The sequence below is a fragment of the Puma concolor genome, chromosome C1 (assembly GCF_028749965.1).
Source record: "Puma concolor isolate L17-30 chromosome C1, mPumCon1.1.hap2, whole genome shotgun sequence".
Taxonomy (NCBI): domain Eukaryota; kingdom Metazoa; phylum Chordata; class Mammalia; order Carnivora; family Felidae; genus Puma; species Puma concolor.
In genome coordinates, this window is record NC_141674.1 from 55,374,762 (window position 1) to 55,396,876 (window position 22,115).

The 22,115-nt window shown below is 36.2% G+C and overlaps 1 protein-coding gene across 1 annotated transcript in view; it reads left to right on the forward strand.

The window, feature by feature from the left end:
• Nucleotides 1-22,105, forward strand: part of SGIP1 (SH3GL interacting endocytic adaptor 1) — a 206,413-nt gene extending 184,308 nt beyond the window's left edge. The window contains exons 20-25 of the mRNA XM_086717229.1: nt 2,185-2,340; nt 6,631-6,763; nt 10,951-11,153; nt 12,337-12,401; nt 12,974-13,138; nt 14,197-22,105. Coding sequence (XP_086573355.1) covers nt 2,185-2,340; nt 6,631-6,763; nt 10,951-11,153; nt 12,337-12,401; nt 12,974-13,138; nt 14,197-14,219 — 745 coding nt within the window. The 3' untranslated portion in view covers nt 14,220-22,105. The remainder of the gene's footprint in view (nt 1-2,184; nt 2,341-6,630; nt 6,764-10,950; nt 11,154-12,336; nt 12,402-12,973; nt 13,139-14,196) is intronic.
• Nucleotides 22,106-22,115: the final 10 nt, after the last annotated feature.

The following is a 22,115-nucleotide window of genomic DNA, read 5'->3' on the forward strand; positions in this document are numbered from 1 at the left end:
TACAGTCCTGAACTTAAAGTTATAGAACTAGTACAAGGGTAAGTTATCCAGATGTAAAGGGAAGTCGTAAAGAAGTTCACTCATTTTAAATATTTACTGTTTCCTAAAGAAGAATAATCCTTTTGAGGTTTCTGCTTCTGGCCAAAGTGTCATAACAGGGACCGATTTATCTCTTTACCTGAAAATGCCTTGAAAGTGGACAAAACATGTGAACAATGATTTGCCAGACCCTGGATCTCAGGTAAAGGACAGTGACCCCTGAGAGGTGAGGTGTGCCATATGAATGCCTAGCTTTCTTCCTTAAGTGTTTTCAGACATGATACGGGGGAAGCCGAGCACACTCCCAGCTGTTTACGAGGAGGTGTCTCACCGAGGCATACTCCACAGCAAACTGACTTGGGGGTGGCAGAGGAAGCTAATGGCCACGTGGTGGGTACTGCAGGTCACCATGCACTGCAGAAGCTGGCTGTGGAGAAAGAAGGTGTGCACGTGACAGGAGACTGGAGCCAGAGAACCCACCTACATTGCAGGATCTGGGCACTGGGGCAGCCCAGACACATGCACTACAGGGGCCAGATGCTGGGGAAGCTGCCTGTACCACCAGGCACTATCAAAGCCACACGGGCTGCAGTACCCACACAATGGGGATGCCACATGCTCTGCAGAGGTCCCACACACAAGCTTCTGGCACCGCAAGAGCCTGGCACCAGGTATGCCCTAAGTACTGTGGAAGCCAGCCTAGCAAGTACCCGGGAACGGGGAAGGAAAAATCTCTTTTTCCTGCAATGTCTTTTTAGCGCCCTCTACTGACAAAATTTAACATAGTGCCTGCTGGCAAAGAAAAAGTATATACAAAGGGCTCAATAATTTTCTCAGTGCAGGCAATAAAGGGTGAATTGGAACTACATTGATTTTATATAGAAATTGACACCATGATTTTAAATTTCATATTGAAGTGCAAAGGGGCTACAGAAGCAAAAACAATTTTGAAAAAGAACAAAGTTGGTGGATTAATGCTATTTGATTTCAGTGTGATCCAGTGATTCTCCTCCTACATTTGTTTGCCAAGAGATATGAGAGCATATGTCCATACAAAGACTTGTACAAACATATTCACCACAGCTTTATTTGTAATACTTAAAAACTGGAAAGAGTCCAAATGTTTTTCAACAAATTAATGGATTAAAAAAAAAACAAAACCCCTGTGGGCTAGCCATATGCTACACAGCAATAAAAAGTCATGAACTATTGATGCATACACTACATAGATGAATCTCTAATTACAGAGTGGAAGAAGCCAGATGAAAAAATTACATACTTTATGATTCTGTTTACATGAAATTCTAGAATGTGCAAACTAATAGCAGTGTCAGAAAGCTATGTTAGCAATTGCTTAGGGATAAGGAGAAAAGCAGCAGAGAGGGATCACAGAAATGTGTGAGGCAACTCTTAGGGGTACTGGGTATTTTCCTTAACTTGATTGCATGAGGGCTTCACAGGTATAAAATATATAAAAAAATATGGAAGTTTACACTATAAACGAGTGCCATTTATTGTATGTCAATTGTGCCTCAACAAAACACTTTAAAAAAAAAGTTATTCTTCCTTTCAAATTATTATCTTATTGTGCTAACTTGTATGACTGATTTTTACAGTTTCAACCGAATAGACATGGAATAAATATATAGTTAAATGGAAGCAAGGAGTTTACCTCTTCAGTACAGAAAAGAACATATTCAAGACATCAATCATGTTACTGAGAACTAAAATAAGACCCAGTCAATAGTGTGATAATGTTGTGCGTTTGATTTTATTATCTTCAAATATGTTGCCAAAGATTCAGAAATCAGAGACCAAAATAACCACCAAAATAGGTGGTTCTATTGTGAGGTGAACAGATAGACATTTCTACAGAAAGAGAAAGGCTGCATTTTTCTTACAGTTCAAAAGCACATTCAACAGATGGCGACTTTTTGGGATAAGTGTTAACACAAACCTTGCATTCTCAGGTCTTGGAAATGATTTAGTAGTTGACAGCAGAATTGTTTAAGAGCTTACCTTGTGTCTCTCCTGCTATTGTACTATTGTTACAAAAATCATTTCTTTTTCCCAACTGTTTTGATTCACAGCTTATTGACCTGGGCTTCCTCTCTCTCTTTCCTCTCATGTGTTTTGATATGCCAGATGTATCGTGAAGATTACTGGAGAGATGGTGTTGTCTTTTCCTGCCGGCATCACCAGACACTTTGCCAACAATCCATCGCCAGCTGCTCTGACTTTTCGGGTGATAAATTTCAGCAGGTTAGAACACGTCCTGCCAAATCCCCAACTTCTCTGCTGGTAAATATATTTTGCACAAATTTTTTAGAGATGTGTGTCGCTTAGCACTGGATACTTAGATGAAGGATATACCTTAGCAAGAAAATAGCATGGTAGAGAAATTACTGCTACTCAGATATGTTTGTAGATTCAACCCAGAAGTTTGCTACCTGTAAAAATCTTTTGTATATAATCGTGTGTAGATGCTTATATGTATTCTAACGGCCAACCATCTCAAGGGGCTGAAGAGACATTTAGAGTAATAAAAGCTGTATCAGTGACAGTTTGTTTATTCATTGCCATCAGTAAACAATGGATGAGGAGAGTGGGAAATGAGACCAATAAAAGGAATAAAATCCATTTGTTGTCTTAGCATCTTTTAAAGTCAAATGATATTTGAACTGTGAGCTCGTCTTCACATGAGCTTGAAAGTCTTTTTCGTGAAATACATAATTTTGCAGTAATGGTGATTGTTTTAATGGAACTGTACATGTATTCAAAGAAGCTAATGTGAATTTGTTTATATAAATATACTATTCCCATTTTCTAACTGTTAAATCTGAACATGGACCTATCATACCTACATGCATGTGGATTCACACAAACATACACGTGTATGGAGCTATTAAAAATGATCAACTATACGAGTTAATTACTGGCAATGAATGAGACAAAAAACTGTCATTCTTGACAGCTTCTTATCATTAAGTCCTGATATTTTACTCAAAAATCTCTCTCTAAAGTGGCCATTTTTTCTCTTTACTGTGACCTCCCTGTCCAAGTGACCATTGTCATTTTCCTGGACCACTGAAAATGCTTTCCTTCTTCTCTTCCTGCATCCAAGCTTGCCCCCTTACTGCATTTTTTACACAACAGCTGAGTCACTTTCTGTGAGGTGAACCAGGCCATCCTCACGTATAATCCTCAAGTGGCTTTGCATTGCATCTGTACCTGAATGCAAACTTGTTACCACTGCCTTTGAGACCTAGAGTCATCTACCCTTGCCTGCCTCTCTGTTACCATTTCCCACCGTCCTGCCTCAGAATCCTGGTAGCTCCAGCCAGGCTTGCCAGGCTTAAGAACAGGCTGGGATTTGTGTGCTTGTTTCCCCCACCTCTGATACTATTTCTGTCCCTCTTCACCTGACCCTGACTCACTCTTCAGATTTCAGCTCTGCCTTGTCTCCCTGGACCATTCCACTCCTCTTCCACCCCCAACCCCCATTCTTAAACCAAATATGCCCTCTTGTTATTCCCTCTCAAGGTATCCTTTTCTTTCCCTTGTTGCTCTTGCTAGAATTAATAATTATATATCTGTTTGTGTTTCTTCATTCATCCATCTCCCCCACTAGACTGTAAAATCCATGAGAGAACGGAACACATCTCTTAGTTCACCACCACATCGTCAGTACCTTCCACTACACCTGGCATCTAGTAAGGACTTAACTAACATTTGTTCAATGAATGAACAACTCAACTATCATTTAAAGAATTTAGTCAAGCTGGGTGTTTATGTAGAAATAGCTAAAGGTTGTCGGTATTTGGAATTTAAGGACCAACATCATTGCTTTCTTCACTGAGACTTGTTCGCTCAGTGGTGACAAAACAGTCACAGATCTGTCAGGTGACTACCAAGATCACCTCCTCCTCTTTGGTCCTTGTGATGGTTTAACTGGCAAACTTGATTCCAGGTTTAAAAGTGTGGAAATATATGGTCACGCATTAAATGAAAAATAAACGTAAAGCAATCAAGACTGGAAATCAGAAGCTTGTTATTTCACTCTCCCTCTCTGTTTTTGACGTTCACATTGAGCCAGTTAATTTTATTTGTCAAGGTTCCTCCATCTGAAATTAGGAGTTAGGTGCCATCATCTCACTGGTTTGTTTGTTAATAAGACGAGTGTGGGTGTTACAGTTTTTGTTGCATTTTTAGGCCATTATGTGGCCAGGTTTTTAATCATATATGCAAGAGTTTTATACTTATATTAATATATCAGTCCTAGTAATTGAATTAAATAACACCCTGAGTATGTTTTTGCCTGACACAATATTATATAGACCCTTACCTTACTATTATTATCTGCTAAAACAAGAATAAAAAATACTTATTTGGACCTTACAAATTCTAAATATTTGATTATTGTGTCAGGGCTGTGATTGGTAACTCATGGCCATGTAGCTTATGTGGGTTTGTTATGCGGGACTGCTCTAACATCACTACTACCAGCCCTAGTTTTTAAAAGGCAGCATAAGCGAGTATTTTTCTCAATCACAGTACAAGCCTTTTAATATCTATTGCCTTAGACCAGCCAATTCTCTCATTTATGTGTTCTGAAAGACTTCATTTAGGTTCACAGCTCGGCACCTGAACACCTTTGGGTTTGCAACCCATTGACAGGGACCAAATTGAAGTTTACTTCTACTTTCCCATTATGAAAGGGGTTTGCTTATAAAGAATATTCGGGAACAATCGTGAAGCCAATCATAAGACTAAAGAATTCTCAAGACTTCTTGAGCATTCAAGAATCGCCTCTCCAAGTAACTGGCATCTCTATCTGATTGACAAAGCTTTCTTGAATATTTATTAAAGCAAGTTCTCTGAGGAATTATCGTAGATATATGACTTAGCTTAATTTGTTATTAAACTTAGAAAATACATTTCTGTAAAAAATAGTGTCATTGAAATTTTCCCAACTATTCAGATCTGCTTAGTACAAATTAATGACATGTTACTGGATATTCATTCTGTACCTCTATTTTGGTACAATGAGAAAGTATGACCTACAGGATACTGACCTGGGCTGGAATCCTGACTGTTCTTATTAGCTGTTTCCCATAAGCAAATCACTTAATTTCACTGACTCTCTATCACTCTTATCTCCAGCCTCTGGGTAACTTGGATGCTCTTAGGTAATACAAGTTTAAATAGCCCTCATCAGCATCCTTAGCTCAGCTTACCCAGGGGCAGTGTCTCAGGGGCCGGGAATCTTTTCCATCCACATTCTACATGCCCACAGTTGTAGAGATTTGTTTTGTCCTCAACAACCTATACCAGGGCCCAGCAGAATTCACATGGGTCATGCTGAGACTGAGCCCCCCACAGCCACTCCCTCCTAACAGATCAGTAGCAGTTTTAAAGCCCTGATGTTTTTTTGACTCATTCTCTTAATTTGTTTGACTTTTGGAGGCTGGATCATACCAACTTACTTCTGGCCTGCCTTCATCACTTTATTACTGTCATCCTTCTGTCTTCTTAACCTCTAATTTCCATTCAGTAAGTGAGTTGTATGTCAGGTTACTGAATTACTTGGGCCCTCAGTTTCCTTATTATGTGAAAGTGAACAGAGGCTGCTCATACTCTTGACTGATTCCATTTGTCATTGAGACAAGCATTTTCAAAATACATTGGGTGACTGACGTATAGAGAGACACCTGAGCAAAGCTAACAAATCTTTAAGAATACCAAATTCCTGGGGCACCTGGGTGGCTCAGTCAGTTGGGCAACTGACTTTGGCTCAGGTCATGATCTCACAGCTTGTGAGTTCGGGCCCCGCGTCGGGCTCTGTGCTGACAACTCGGAGCCTGGAGCCTGCTTCGGATTCTGTGTCTCCCTCTCTCTCTGCCCCACCCTTTCTTGCTCTCTGTCTCTCAAAACTGAATAAACATTAAAAAAAAAAATACCAAATTCCTGAATTCATCACGACTACATTTCTTTATTGTAACTACCATGATTATTATCATTTAAATTCCAAGACCATCTTGTAAGTGCAGTGACTATTTTCTGATCTGGATGCTCTCAGATAAAATACCATGGTAGTTTTAGGATCACCCTTTTCTCCTCAGCTGGAGATAAAGACTGTGTTTACATTTGGCCAAATATTTAACTCAGTAATTTCTGAGAAACTACTGTTCACGTCAATTAAAAAAAAAATCAATGTACCCAGCTCCTTGATTGCATTAACTGACTAATTCAGAGGAAACTGTGGTCATGTAGAAAGAGCTATTAAGTTTGGGTTAATAAATAATTCACTCTTTAAAGCAACCAGTTATTATCAGGATTGGTTGATATTATTGGGCACTCACTGAAATTCATAGCAATACAATCATACTTCCTTATGTGTATTAATCTCTTAACATAATACCATTCAGAACTGCAGTTGTACTAAAGCTATAGTACTGTTAGTAATATGATCTCTATAGATTGTCATAGATGGATATAGAAATCAGATGACACTTTGCTAAGATGCTTCTTTGAGTGGATAATATTTGTCACAAGATGCGACTCAACAATTTTTTTTTCTCAACTGAATAGCGATAATACTCAAAATGATGCCAATACCAAGGAATTCTGGGTAAACATGCCAAATTTGATGACTCACTTAAAGAAAGTGTCGGAACAAAAACCCCAGGCTACATATTATAACGTGGACATGCTCAAGTATCAGGTAAGCCTATTCATACAGTCAGGGTGTCTCTTCCACATTATAATTTTGTATTCTAATAGGCCTAACATTAAATAAAAGAAAATAAAATAACATTCCTTTTAATCTAACTTAAAAGCTATAATTTATAAGAAAATAGCTTAAAAGGTTACTTGGAGATTATAAAAATGAAGTTGCAAGAAATTTCAATAATTGAGATTGAATCCTATGAATTTTAAAGCCTGAGGGATTTTTCTTTTAAGTCTCCATCCTATTTGTCATTAAGTGAACCTAGAAAGCAGACAGAACTCACCTACTGCAACATGAGGTGGGTATAAAGTATTAAAGTGTAGGCAAGAAACTGAATTCTGGAATTAAGTCAGCTTCCTACTGGCCACTGACTTTAGACACTTAATCTCCCTGAACCCCTGTTTCCTCATCTGCAAATAAGGATAATAGTGATTCCTACCTAGATGTTTTTTTAATTAATTTATTTATTTATTAATTAATTCATTTATTTTTATTTACATCTAAGTTAGCTAAAATATGGTGCAATAATGATTTCAAGAGGAGAATTTGGTGATTCATCACTTACACTTACCACCCAGTGCTCATCCCAACAAGTGTCGTCCTTAATGCCCTTTACCCATTTAGCCCATCCCCCCGACCCAAAACCCCTCCAGCAAACCTCAGTTTGTTCTCTGTATTTAAGAGTCTCTCATGGTTAATCTCCCTTCCTGTTTTTATATTCTTTTTCCTTCCCTTCCCTTATGTTCCTCTGTTTCGTATCTTAAATTTCACATATGAATGAAGTCATATGATATTTGTCTTTCTCTGACTGACTAATTTCGCTTAGCATAATACCCTCTAGTTCCATCCACGTTGTTGCAAATGGTAAGATTTCATTCTTTTTGATCACCAAGTAATATTCCATTTTATGTATATATATATGTGTGTGTGTGTGTGTGTATATATATATATATATATATATATATATATATATATATATACCACATCTTCTTTACCCATTCATCCATCGATGGACATTTGGGCTCTTTCCATAATTTGGCTATTGTCGATAGTGCTGTTATAAACACTGGGTGCATGTGCCCCTTTGAAACAGCACTCTTATATCTTTTGGGTAATACCTAGTAGTGCAATTGCTGGGTCATAGGGTAGTTCTATTTTTAATTTTTTGAGGAACCTCCATACTGTTTTCCAGAGTGGCTGTACCAGTTTGCATTCCCACCAGCAATGCAAAAGGGTTCCTCTTTCTCTGCATCCTTGCCAACATCTGTTGTTGCCTGAGTTGTTACTTTTAGTCATTTTGACAGGTGTGAGGGGGTATCTCATTGTGGTTTTGATTTGTATTTCCCTGATGAGTGATGTTGAGCATCTTTTCATGTGTTGGTTAGTCATCTGGATGTCTTCTTTGGAAAAGTGTCTATTCATGTCTTTTGCCTATTTCTTCACTGGATTATTTGTTTTTTGGGTGTTGAGTTTGGTAAGTTCTTTAAAGATTTTGGATACTAAGCCTTTATCTGATATGTCATTTGCAAATATCTTCTCCCATTCTCTCGGTTGCCTTTTAGTTTTGCTGATTGTTTCCTTTGCTGTGCAGAAGCTTTTTATTTTGTTGAGGTCCCAGTCTGAGGACTGTCTTTATTCCATTGGATATTCTTTCCTGATTTGTCAAAGATTAGTTGGCCATATGTTTGTGGGTCCATTTCTGGGTTCTCTATTCTGATCCATTGATCTGAGTGTCTGTTTTTTGTGCCAGTACCATACTGTCTTGATGATTACAGCTTTGTAATACAGCTTGAGGTCCAGAACTGTGATGCTTCCAACTTTGGTTTTCTTTTTCAGGATTGCTTTGGTTGTTTGGGGTCTTTTCTGGTGCCATACAAATTTTAGGGTTGTTTTTTCTGTGAAGAATGCTGGTGTTATTTTGATAGGAATTGCACTGAATATGTAGATTGCTTTGGGTGGTGTAGACATTTTAACAATATTTGTTCTTCTGATCCATAAGCATGGAAGGTTTTTCCACTTTTTTTGTGCATCTTCTTCATTTTCTTTCATAAGCTTTCTATAGTTTTCAGTGTATAGATTTTTCACCTCTTTGGTTAGGTGTATTCCTAGGTATTTTATTGTTTTTGGTGCAATTGTAAATTGATTTCTTTCTGCTGCTTCATTACTGGCATATAGAAATGCAGTTTCTGTATGTTGATTTTATATTCTGCGACTTTGCTGAATTCGTGGATCAGTTCTAGCAGGCTATTCATGGAGTCTTTGAGTTTTCCACATAGAGTATCATGTCATCTGTGAAGAGTGAGAGTTTGACTTCCTCCTTGCTGATTTGGATGCCTTTTATTTCTTTGTGTTGTCTGATTTCTGAGGACTTCCAACACTATGCTGAATAACAGTCCTACCTAGATGTTTTATAGGTTGTTGTGAGGGATTAATAGCCTAATATATTTCAAAGTATTTGTAAAATATAAGTAGCCCTAGGCCTGCCGTTTTGTTTTAAAGTGAGCTCTGAGGAATCCCATTTGTTGTTTAGTTGTGGTCATACTGTTTTCCAACCATCCAAGGAATTGGGTGGGAATCACAGCAAGCATGTTGTGGGATTGCCTTAAAATCTCAGCATGTTTATTTTTTGGCCACCAGGAGCATCCAATCAAAAACACACCTGTACAAATTCAAAAAGCACTTGTCACTGGGTAGAGGAGCCACTGTGAAGTCAAGAACTACCACTGAGATAGAGGGCAGAAACAGGCAGGGAAGGGTCAGTCTGCTGTGCTTTTGATTTACCTTATATAACACATTTTCAAAGCATAGTTCATTTGCAGAGGCTTGTGCCACTAAAAATATTTCAAGTATAAAAACTTATAATAGTTATCTAACTAAAGTTGTCATTGAAAGCCATGTCTGTCATTTTATAAAAGAACCCATATCTGGGCTTGTTTCTGTAGCAACCACTGCTGCCTTCTGAGCTCAACCTGCCCTCAGGCCCATTCCCCATGGTGTCCCTATGTGTGAGCAATGCTAGGCCAATAGCCAGCTGTTTATAATCTTTAAAATTGGCAAAACTCAGACTCCACACAAAAAAACTGGAAGGGCATGGAACGCCTGGGTGGCTCAGTTGGTTTAGCGTCTGATTTTTGATTTAGGTTCAGGTCATGATCTCACTGTTAGTGAGACAGCCCCATGTTGGGCTCTGCTTGGGATTCTCTGCCTCCCTCTCTCTGCCCCACACTAGCTCACGCACGCACACTGTCTCTCTCTAAATAAACTTAAAAACAAAAACGACTGCAAGGGCATAGACGTCACCCACACAGACCCTGCAGTATATGTATGTGTGCTGGTTAAAGAAGTCTCCTAGAGTACCATCACAGTGAACAATCGAGACATAATAACATTGTGAACTCACTGTGGACCCAGAAATCAAGTTGGTATTTTTGTCTTTAGATAAGACAGTATTGTTGATTCTGCAAATGTGGCTTTTCCTTGGTCAAATTCATCGTTGATTCTAGCTAGAATTGGCAGGAGACGGTAGAATGTACCCATTCTAATTAGAGGACCTGGGTTCAAGTCCTCACCCTGGCAGATCCCAAAGGAATAATAATAATCTGCTTTGTCTAACTGGCTGGTATGTTGTGAAGAGAAAGTATGAGAGTATCAGCAGGTAATCTGTGTGAAAACACTAATGCTTTTACTAAGTGCTAGGCACTATGCTGACTGTTTCACATAAAGTATCTTCGATTTTCCTGACAACTCTAGGGGTGGATATTATTATTATAATTCCCCTTTGGCAGATGAAGAAATAACTAAGGCTCAGAGAGGTTTAGTGACTGGTCCAAGATCCGCTTGTAAGTAACAGTCAGAACTCAGATCCAAGACTAACTCCTTGGCCTCAGCTCCTAACCAGCTCCTAAACACCTCCCTAACTGACCTAGAGTGCGTTGTAAACTCTAAAGTGCTATGGAGATTTTATGTTTTTAACCTATAACAATTTACCTGTAGCACCCATCTCTCTTTCACAGGGCACCCTTCACAGTGATAATTTATTGACGGCTCATTTGTAAACAGCACTGACAACATTGTGACATTTTATAGCTAAGAGTATTCCCATGGGAGATAGTCAGAGCTTCTAGCTTTGTCTCAGATTAGTGGTCGAGTCTTAAATATTCTCTTTGCTATCGTTTGGCAAGGTGTCTGCCCAGGGCATTCAGTCCACACCCCTGAACCTGGCAGTGAACTGGCGGTGTGAGCCAGCAAGCACTGACCTGCGCATAGATTACAAATACAATACGGATGCAATGACAACTGCGGTGGCCCTCAACAACGTGCAGTTCCTGGTCCCCATAGATGGAGGGGTAACCAAGCTCCAGGCCGTTCTCCCACCAGCAGTCTGGTAAGGAGACCCCAGTCCCCTTCCTCTTTATCAATGGGCTCTTTCTGGGCAAAGGGATCACAGACTTCTTAGCATTTGTGTTTCCTACAGGAGGAGATCACAGCAGGCCTATGTGTCAGGGTTCAGAGCAGGAAACAGCAACCATTCTGTTCTGTTATTTTAAGCAGAAAATGATTTAACACAGGGATTCAGATGCTCACACGATGGTGGAAGTGCTAGAGGAATAAGCTTTAGGCTGGATCTCCAAGAATGTTTCCCAGAACACTGCAGAACTGGCCTGCCAGGGAAGCTGCTACCTCAGCCACAACCAAGAAGCATAGATACCAGGAAGCTGCTCATGGAGCCATTGAATTCAAGAACTCACTGCTGCCATGTTGATCCAAGGATAAGAAAGTTCCTACCGGCACTGCCTTAACTACTTCTCAACACTCACAGAACTGGAGCCTGGGCTGTATGGAGCACTTTGTTAGAAGACCCCCACATCTCAGTTGGGTTACTGGCCAGCAGAAAACAGCTACAAAAGTGGCAGGAGAATGGCCTCTGCCTCCCTTCTATCCTCCAAATCTCAAGCAGTGCATGTAATTGGTAGACCCTAACATGCATCTAGGACCCTAACTACAGGGGTGTCTAAGAAATGCAGGGTTTTGTTTTATAGCCTTCTGAGCTATAAAAAGACACCACTAGAGAAGGTATGGGAACAGATACTGAATAGACACTGCGTACCGATAGCAGTTGTTAAAAAGAACTTGTTCTCTTAGAAAAAATTACTCTAGTTTTTCCATGTGATTCTTAGAAGCAAAAGGGAGAACATTAAAAAGAAAGTCAGCCATATGATAGCTCCAACTTAAGTTACCTGAATTAATTGGTTAACATTTCTCATCTGTGTTTTCAGTAGCTGCGTCAAATAACTGCCTGTCTTCTACATGTTTTCCTATCTGACAGTGTTGTGGCTAGTTACAATAAGGAACAGAAAAAAGAGAGAATTATAGATGGATGGATAGATGGATGCATGGATGGATGGATGGATGCATAGATAGGTACGTAGGTAGATAGATAAAGCATAAATTGTAGTTAACATTTTCAAGATTCATTTTTTTAAGTTAGCACTATCTAGAAAAAATATGGCATCCATTAGACAAAAACCTTTGCCTATGCAAAAGCCTTTTACCTATTTTATTTTTAGGAATGCTGAACAACAGAGAATATTGTGGAAGATTCCTGATATTTCTCAGAAGTCAGAAAATGGAGGTAATGTCATTGTAGGCTTATTTTAATTAATATTTAAGGCTGAAATAACTTTCAGGTATTAGAAAACTATTAGCAAAAATACACTTAGACTGAAAACAAGCAAAATATTTCACTTCACTTTGGTATATACTTATTTCAACCAATAAAAACAAATAATTCCTGCATGAATCCTCTACTTCCCCTTTTCTGTCCACCCCCACATCAAACAGACTATTCTTCAGAGAAGAGCTTTTCATGAGACATGTTTTCATTTTGTATCCGATCTCAACTCTCTGCTAGTTTAGGTATTTCTTACTTTCTTGTGATATTAATCATAGCTTGGAAAATACGTTGCCTTCCAAGTATCATGCTCCCAAATTTTGGAGTACCATTTGGCTGAGTTACACTTTCATCGGTGTGCAAAAAGGAGTTCCTTATAACATTTCATGATTAATTTCATTCATTACCATTTTGTCACTGAAACATATACTATTGTCTAGTAAGTTAGATTGTGTATGTTAACTTTTGAATACAATTTCCCAAACTATATCCATCATGTTGTGTTGACTGTTGTAATGATACTCTTTTCTTAGGGGTGGGTTCTTTATTGGCAAGATTTCAGTTATCTGAAGGCCCAAGCAAACCTTCCCCATTGGTTGTGCAGTTCACAAGTGAAGGAAGCACCCTTTCTGGTTGTGACATTGAACTTGTTGGAGCAGGGTATCGGTTTTCACTTATCAAGAAAAGATTTGCTGCAGGTAAGTGGGTATCCTGTGAGTTTCATTTGCAAAAATAGTGTTGCCGTAGCAACACTTGCTCATCTTCTTTCTTTTCCTCTTCCCCACTCCCAACCCCCATTTCTCATCCCAGTTAGAAAGCAAACCAATTATAGAATGAGGTAAAAATGGGATAATAAACTGGAAATCAGAAATTAGAAAGGCCCTGACTATTTATCATGCCTCTGGTTCTGTTTCTTATGCAGGGATGACCAGTCATTCCCATTATATACATGTATACACTACGGTTAATGGAGTAAATCCTACATATATATATATATATGTACATATACATATACATATATATATATATACACACATATACATATATATATATATATATGGGCAAACAAAAAAATATATATATATGGGCAAACAAAATAAATGCTATTTGCCTTTGAATTTACCTCTTAACTGAAAACTTTCTCTCCAACAGGACTTCATAGGTTTTAGACTTTTTAGGCATAGCTGAGCTCTGAGAACATCTATCTTTCACTTTAATATAAGTACCCTTAAAGAATCTAGGCCAGGTATCAACAATGGTTGCCCATGAGCTGCAATGGCCGTGAGACAGGTTTTTGGCATATATAATAGTTGGTTGGCAAAGGAGTCCCCAATACTAGGATGATTATACTTATCAATGACTTGCTGGGATAACAAGATATCAATGACTTGCTGGTTTTTATGCCTGCTATACTCGTGTAATTATCAGTTATAGCCCTTTCACTGTCAAAAATGACCCAGGTTATATGGTTACTATTCCTGTAACAAGTTGGGTTCCCACATCCGGGAACAAATCCTCCACCCTATCCTAAAACCTAAACCTCTGCAAAGGATTCATTCACGGAAATGTGAAAAGACAACTTGCTGGGCTGGGAAATTGAAAACTTAAAAAATTGCACATATTTGATACTAGTATTGCTCTCCTCAAGATGCAGCGATTAGCTTCTAGTGGTAGGGCAGGAAGAATAAAAATGTTGCCCCCATATAATAATCACGTTATGGAAGGTAACCTGTTGATATGTTGTTTTGTTTTGCAGGAAAATACTTGGCAGATAACTAATAAAATCATATGCAAGGATTTGGAGGATTCATATAATGGAGAACTGTTGTATGAGAAACAGGTTTTAATTTTGGTTTGATGAAAACAAACCAAAATCTGCACTCGGGATATATCTGCTGGAAATGTCAGTGATTTTCAGCAATGATTTCCCTCACACAATACCATGGTGACCAGTCTTACAGTATTTACTTCTAGGTGTAATATTGTTAATGGTTTTAAAATGTAATTATTGTATTTGTAAATTGTACTCATTCCAGTAAGGCAGTTAGACACTTGAGTTTTAGCATTTTACCATTCCTGAAATGGATGTAATTTCAACTGTGGTATGTAAATTTAATAGTAGTACTGTTGAATGGCACAATGCTTACAGAGGTAGATTGCATTTTGTCAATATATAAAATTTAAATATAATATTGATAGCTGTCATAAAGGGGGTGCCACATACAAAGAAAATTAAGTGGAACCAGGAAAAAAAAAACTTCCTTTTCTTCAATGCTTAGTATGTTTTACTCTAGTGCTAAATAAAAATTCTATCTTCAAATATTTAGTGGGTTAAATTCAGAAACTATTTCAGAAAAAAAAATTCTAAAGTTACAGCATATTCAAGAAAAGCATTAATTACCACTTTTTAAAAAGCTTTTTTTTCAAACTGCAAATTTCATAAAAATGCAAACTGTGTAAACAGGACCTCTTATTTTTATAACTTGTGTAAAAAGGGAAAGCAATTCATATTTAAAGTTTAAGTATATGAAATTCTAACCAAGAGTAGAGAAGATGTTCAAGTCTTAACTTTGCCCCCCTCTCTCTACAGTTTAGCAAATGTGGAGATTTGCTGAATAATATCAGACTAAAGCCAAAATTGTGATTTTAAAATTTCAAAACTTTCCATAGGTGAACTGGTTAACAGCTTTTGCACAATTACTCTGAACAGAGTCTCTCCCATCTAACATGGAGAATGGTCACATATCTTTCTCTTTACCTACAGGAATCAAAACACTAAGATTGAAATCTCAGAAAAAAAAAAAATTTAGTTCCCTATTTAAGTCCAGAAGGAAAATTTTAATCATCATCATTTATATCATTTGGGAAGGAAAAAAAAAAAGCTTTATAAATGAGATTATGAGATTCTATCCACATTATTGTAGAATAAATTTCCTTTTGGCTAAGATTCATCATATGTAACTAACTATAAATCGTTGCCACTCTTAGGGAACCAGGAAGAGAGTTATCAAAAATTTATGTCATGATTTCATTGTTGCAAGGTGTGATTAAAACTGTAATTACTCAGTCTGGCCTCACACTGGGGGGATTCAGAATGGAGAAGCACTTCTTCAGGGGTGGGTCACAGTTGTAAAACCTCCCTCCTCTACCATCTGACAATATAAAACTCCCTTTAAGTCATAGAGCTTTCTTTAAACATGAACCAATTCTTATTCTAAGTTACACTGTTAAATAACTGTAATTATTAAGCTGTTATATTTATCATTAGTTGTTAAGTTTTACATTCACTTATATTTGACAAAGAATCGTTAGCCCTTTAAATTTTAGAATCAAATTAAATTTTGTAAGTCTTACTTTTAAAAAAAGATTGTGACTGGCAATTGTTTATAGTGGAACTTTTTAAATTAATATTTGTACTTCTCAATCAGTGCTTGCTACCAAGAGAATGTTCAAAAAGGTCTGTTTCACCTCAGAAGAATTCCTACTATCCAAACACTCTCAGTTGGCTCCCCAGTCTGGTATTGAAGTTTTTTGAACAAATTATTAATATACTCATTTTAAGTAAAGATACTCAATTTGATTTTGAAACCAAAATAGAAAATGCAAACTTTTCACTCCCATAAAACATAGGGAAAACTTCAAACACTGAAACCAATGGAGAATAAGCAGATAGTTGTAGGTAAGATAATTGAGAATTATCCAACATACAAATATAAAAATGCGTTTTTAAGGAATTCATGAGAAAACATATTGAATATTATTAGTACAAAGCATATTAAAAATGTGTAAATATTACTGGTTCTTATGTCTTGCTCTTTATATTTTATTTTATATAGTTCTAGCGTGAATTAGTAATTAAGCACAATGGTTTTTTTTTTCAGAGTAATTTTGTTGATATTGTAAAAAATATAATTTAAAACATAGATTACAACAATTTCTAACATTATTCAAATGTTTCCAGGAACTAAATTTGAAACTATGGAGATCTCTTATGATCCCTTAATTAGGCTTTGTGAAACAGGATGGAAGTCATTGGCTTCATAATCATTAAACTTTCAATAACCAGAACCTCATTAGAGAATACATCCCTTCTCCTTTCAGAAAATAGGTCAAAGAATAACACAATAAACTCATATCAGGGATTTAGATTCTGGTGGGCTTTTTTTCAAACTTATAGTTTATACCTGTTATACCTGTATCTATAGTACTGTACAATAGGAATTCACATTAGGAAAAATAATCCTAGACAATGCAAGAGTCTCTGCCATTGAAAAAAAAAACCACAACAACATTAAGTCAGGTTCATTATCAGTTCCTAAAATTAAACAAAATGGGCAAGTATATAGTAATATTTTCAATACCAGGGGTTAAAATAAAAAGCAAGAGTTCTCATTAACCAGAACACCATTTCCTGAGATTTATGATTTTAAAAGTTTCTGTTCTAACAAGATAGAAAGTATGAATGATATTGCTTTATTTTGACAACATGGAAAGTATGTTTTTCTTTTTAAAATAAATTCCATATTTTCTTGATATTTTTAAAATAAATTCTTATTAAGAATTAGTCTGAATTTTACCATAGTTGGAATTTATAATTCCTAAGAATTAAATTTTTAATTATTTTTAGAGCTCTGTTCTTCTCTACACTTACAGCCAAACTGAAAAGTCACTGTATGGTATTTGGGAACATATTTAACCTATAGAGAAAGAATGTCGACATTTCAAATGGTTTTCAGTAAATAGAGATGCTTTATTTTTGTTTTTATGTATTTTTACTCAATCTTAATCTGCAAAGTGTTTGAGGCAATAATTTTACACATTGTCATTTCTAAATCTTCTTTAAAGAAGCCTGGTAACTACATTAACTCTACCACTAACTCTTGCTGTGTGATGTTGGACAAGTCACTACCCTTCTCGGTTTCTCATCCTTAGAATGAAGGATTGGGATTGCCAGTGATTTTCAAGCTTTTCTTAACAGCAGGACTTTTTTCTACTAAAGTTGCACATGGAATTCTGTTAGACAAAACAGTTCAAAGCCATGAATGAGTTCCTTCAGCAGTTTAAATCTGTGCCCCCCCCCAACCAACACTATTTCAACACCATCATAACGTATCAACAATCTATAAAATTTTTCCCGCCTCTGAAGTTCCATGATTCTACTAGACTCAGATGGATCCACTTGGGGGGGTTCATAAGAAAACTTGTACAATCACAGTGATTGATGTATAATAAAAATTTATACTTACTGGAGTGCTTACCATATACCAGTCAATATAGATATTAGCTCATTTAATCCTTATATCAAGCCAAATGTTGTAGGTACTCTTTTTAATTCCTGTTTTACAAATGATGACATTGAGGCTTAGATTAATTAATTTGCCCAAAGTGACACAGAAGCTGGAAGTAACCCAGTTATCTTGACTGCAGAGGGAGCCGCTGGCCAGTTTTGCTTGTTCATTCTGGGAAATAAATTCTAGATATTCCATTTGAATCGTAAGGTTAAAAGGTGCTATGAAAAATTAGTATCAAAATATTGGTAATTCTAATAGCAAAATTGTTGGAAAAGAGTATGTTTCTCAAATTATGACTTTTGGACTGTTTGCATTAACATTCATTTAAAGGACAATGATTTTGGCTCAGTCACCACCACATCCCCAGAGCTTAGAAGATAGTAGCACATCAATAAGTTTACATTGAATTAATAAATCTCTAGGGATACTATTTAGTAATATGTATTTTGACAAGCACCCAAATTTTGAGAATCACTGCCCTAATAGGTCTCTGAGGTCCTTCTTAGTTATGACATTTTATCAGATTTTAGGCATTAACTGTAACTCAAATACCACTTTTCTAGTGAGCTTATTTTTTCACTCAGTCCATTTAACTTTCTCCAATCTTAAAAAAAAAAAAAAAAAAAGATTCAGGGCTTTTTCTAGAGTTGCTTAGAGTTCTCCTGTTATGCTATCTCTGTGTCAAAGTGGCTTGAAATTCATTCTCTCATTTTCATATTTCTGTCCTTTTCATCAATGTCTTAAAAGAGTAAGAGAAACTGTAGGGAGACCGCAAGTTCTCACTCATTGCAAATACAAAGTCCTAATAAATGTCTTCCTCCTTGCAAGAGACACTCAGACAGATATGTAACTTGTGAGTTGACCCTATTTATTTTGTAGGTCTTTGAACTGGATGCTGTATAAGCATGGACTGGTGTCATTCTATAGGAGTTGCACCAATCATTTTTATTTTTCCTTTATTTTTTTTCCGAAATAACCACGCTGTCAATTAAATTTGAATGACACAGTAAAATGTGCAGATAGCTACTAAGAAGATGAGTTGTGGAGTTTCCAATTTTTTAAGCCTTCTTTTTCCTTAGATTGTGCATTCAGCAAAATCCCATTCAGTTTAAATATATTCATTTTGCTACATGGTTTTTTGACCAGCAATTTTTTTCAATGCAAGTATAATTTTGTTATGATATCAAAAGGTGGGTGATCTCTAAATATTGCTTCAAAAGTTAATATAAGTAAAAATGATGTTTCCTTGAAATAAGTCAAATTACATTGTTGATACAAATGGACAAATTAATCTATGTTACATTGATTAAAGAGTGTTCCGATGATCCCCCCCTCCCCACTACCTTTTACTATGTGCACTTCTGTCTTGAGGCTTTATTGGATTTTCCTGCTTCTTTTGTGGGGTTTTTTTCCCATTTAGCAAACAGCATCTAAATGCCATTCCCTCACTCATGAATTAAACATGGACGCCATTACATTATATTTTGTGCATGGAGTGTATGGAGGAAAAATGAGGTAGGAGTCCTATATTTAAATCTCCAAATATTAAAAAACAAACAACAACAAACGAAAACCCACTAGCTTTTCTTTATGTCATTGCTTTGATGTTCTGTCGTCTTCTGTAGGCTAGAGTTGCAATTTTAATATCTAATTCAAACTGAAATATTCTTCTTGAAGGAATGTCAAATTTTCGGGTCTATTAAGGTGATCATGGTCATACCTCTTCATTATCCCTCATGTTTAATATCTGATTTCTATCTTCAACGAGTATTCTTGTGAGAGAAAGGCACCTCCTTATTGACATTCACCATAAGTATAATAATTTATTCTCCACGTATAACTTCTAAAGTTATTTTTCCTTTGACTTATAGTATTTTTGATTGTCTCCTTCTATCCCTAGGATAGTAGATTGCTTGTTCTAAATACATCTTTAAGCTTATAAGAACAGATGTTTCAATGAGAAGCAAATATATTTTTATGTGTCACTTGAAACTGAAAGAAAAATAAGTAATGGAAACTTCTACTGCATTCACCTATATTCCAGTATTTTCCAAATTGTGTCCCGGTCTACTGGTTCTGACAAATGTTCACAGTGGCCTGCGAATACATGATTCTATGCCATAGTCCCCACCCCTCGGACATTGATAATAAAGGTCAGTGTTTTAATGAAGCTTAAGAAAGTTATTAAATCACAAAAACACTTTTTTTTTTTCCCAAACACACCTTGAAGAAACTTGAGAAAAGTTTTCTTTTTAACACCAGCTAACCTATCCTTCAAGGACTGCAAATAATACAACCAGGAATGTTTTGAAAGGATGCTTCTGGGTCTTTGAAAAATCCCTACCATTTCAAATCAATTAGTATTTATTTTAAGTTTCATTAGTATATCTTAGTGAATTTAACTTTATCCCCTAAAATATTCAAAATAAAACAATGAAGTTGTTTTAGTATATTAATTTTTTAAGTATCATGTTTAAGGTCTGTACTAATGACCAGCACATCAGGCTGCCATCTGTTGAAAACAATCCAAATTCCTTACAGAGTGGAATTACTGCTAATGGACAACCTTTGATAATATTTTATTAAACAGCTTTAAGAAATTGAATCATGGTATCTCAACACTGACAGCATTTTTACATAATCTTGTTAGAAACTATGTAAAAACATTTTTTTAAATGAGAGGGATACATTATTTAGCAAGGATTTTGCAGAACTGGACACTCTTAATAAGCATTTTACAGTTCTTTTTTTTGCTATGCTTTATTTTGCAAATCAATTGTTTTTACTCAAAATCAGCAAAATTCCTTTAAAAAAAATTCCTGGACAAACCGATTCAGAATAAAGCTGAAATCACTTTACACTTCTCTAAATATAGCTCAATTTTTAATTCATTCAGAGTTTGTGAATCAGCTTGATAGATGACAAGCCATTTATCATTTTAAAATATTCCATCGAATGAGTGTATCATGTGAATGTTAATTCCATCTCATTTGTTCAGCTGTATATTACTTCATTGACATTTTCTCCACCTTTTGTCTTTTTTTGGCAAAACTAATGCTTAGTGTTATTCATACATACATGATTACTTTAAACTATTTTAAATAATACACCAAATAACTATCGCTGGGATCACTGTCCCAAGGTCCAAAGCCAGATTGTTTTCTTTTCCTTGTGAGAGGTGATAGGATGATAATTCTTATAGCTGTGTTGGTTTTGCAGGTCAGTATTGAATTCTTGCTTTGTTAAATGGATGTGCATGAAAGAGATTGGCTCCTGTCTGATCTGTCTGTTTCTCTCTCAATTTAAGAGAGTTGGAAAATTGCTGTTGAATACATTTTCTGGAAAAAGCCAAGTGTTGGCATGATGATATGCTAATCTTATCTATGAGTAGAGCTTCACTACAGGCTAAGCAGTCATTTATAGAGCTGGCTTTTTTTTAACTGTTTGAATATTGTTGGGTTTCAATATACAATTTTTTTTTAATTTTTCACTTTCCGTAGGAAAAAAAATCTATGAATGAAATGATCAGATTTTAATGTTCATGCCTACTAAGTGTCATCCATTTTTTTTTTACTTCAACAATAAGAGAGATTAGGAAAAGAATGTCAGAGAAATTTTCCTGTGTTTCTAAATGTAATAAAATTCAGTCAGTTGTCTTTCTTAAGGAAAACGCTGTTCGTATATACTTGAATTTCAGTTGGTGGTAGCCTTTATTTAGAATTCCCCCCATGATCTTTATAGCGACAGTAAGCTGAATTTCTTTATGACCTGTACGGAGTATATAATTTCACAAAATTCCTTGAGCATAAAATATTTATAAAAAGACATTGTGGATTAAAATACTCAAGTATATTTTTTAAATCTTGTTAAAAAGTTGATGCCTGGCTCTTTTTCCTACGTGTTGTAATTCAACAGAGAGTACTTTTATTCCCATAGCCGTTACTGCTTTGTCTATGATGAAAGCTTTACTGCTTCTGCGCTGTGCTCAAGAAGAGAAACAGCAAAAGAAGCAAGGGCTGGCTGCAGCAAAGCTCGCTGTTGAGCAATGGTGACGTGAATGTGTAGTACTGATTTCTTGAAGATAATCATGAGAACATTTTAACGTTACTTGCCTTATGAGTTAGAAAAGGTGTGGATATCATTTTTTTGGTAAATAATGATTTTTACAAATGTTTTTTCTGTCATAATTTTCCCGATCACCCATTTCACAAATCCTGAATATGCAATTATTTATCATGACACATTACTGCAACAAGGGTTCCCGTTTCAGAACAAAGTTTAATTATACATGAGATCAAGATGAAATATCTGAGTAAGTTGTTATTTACATGTGATTTTTTTTTCTGAAAAATAAATGAAAACTCTAAAAATAAATTGAGTTGTG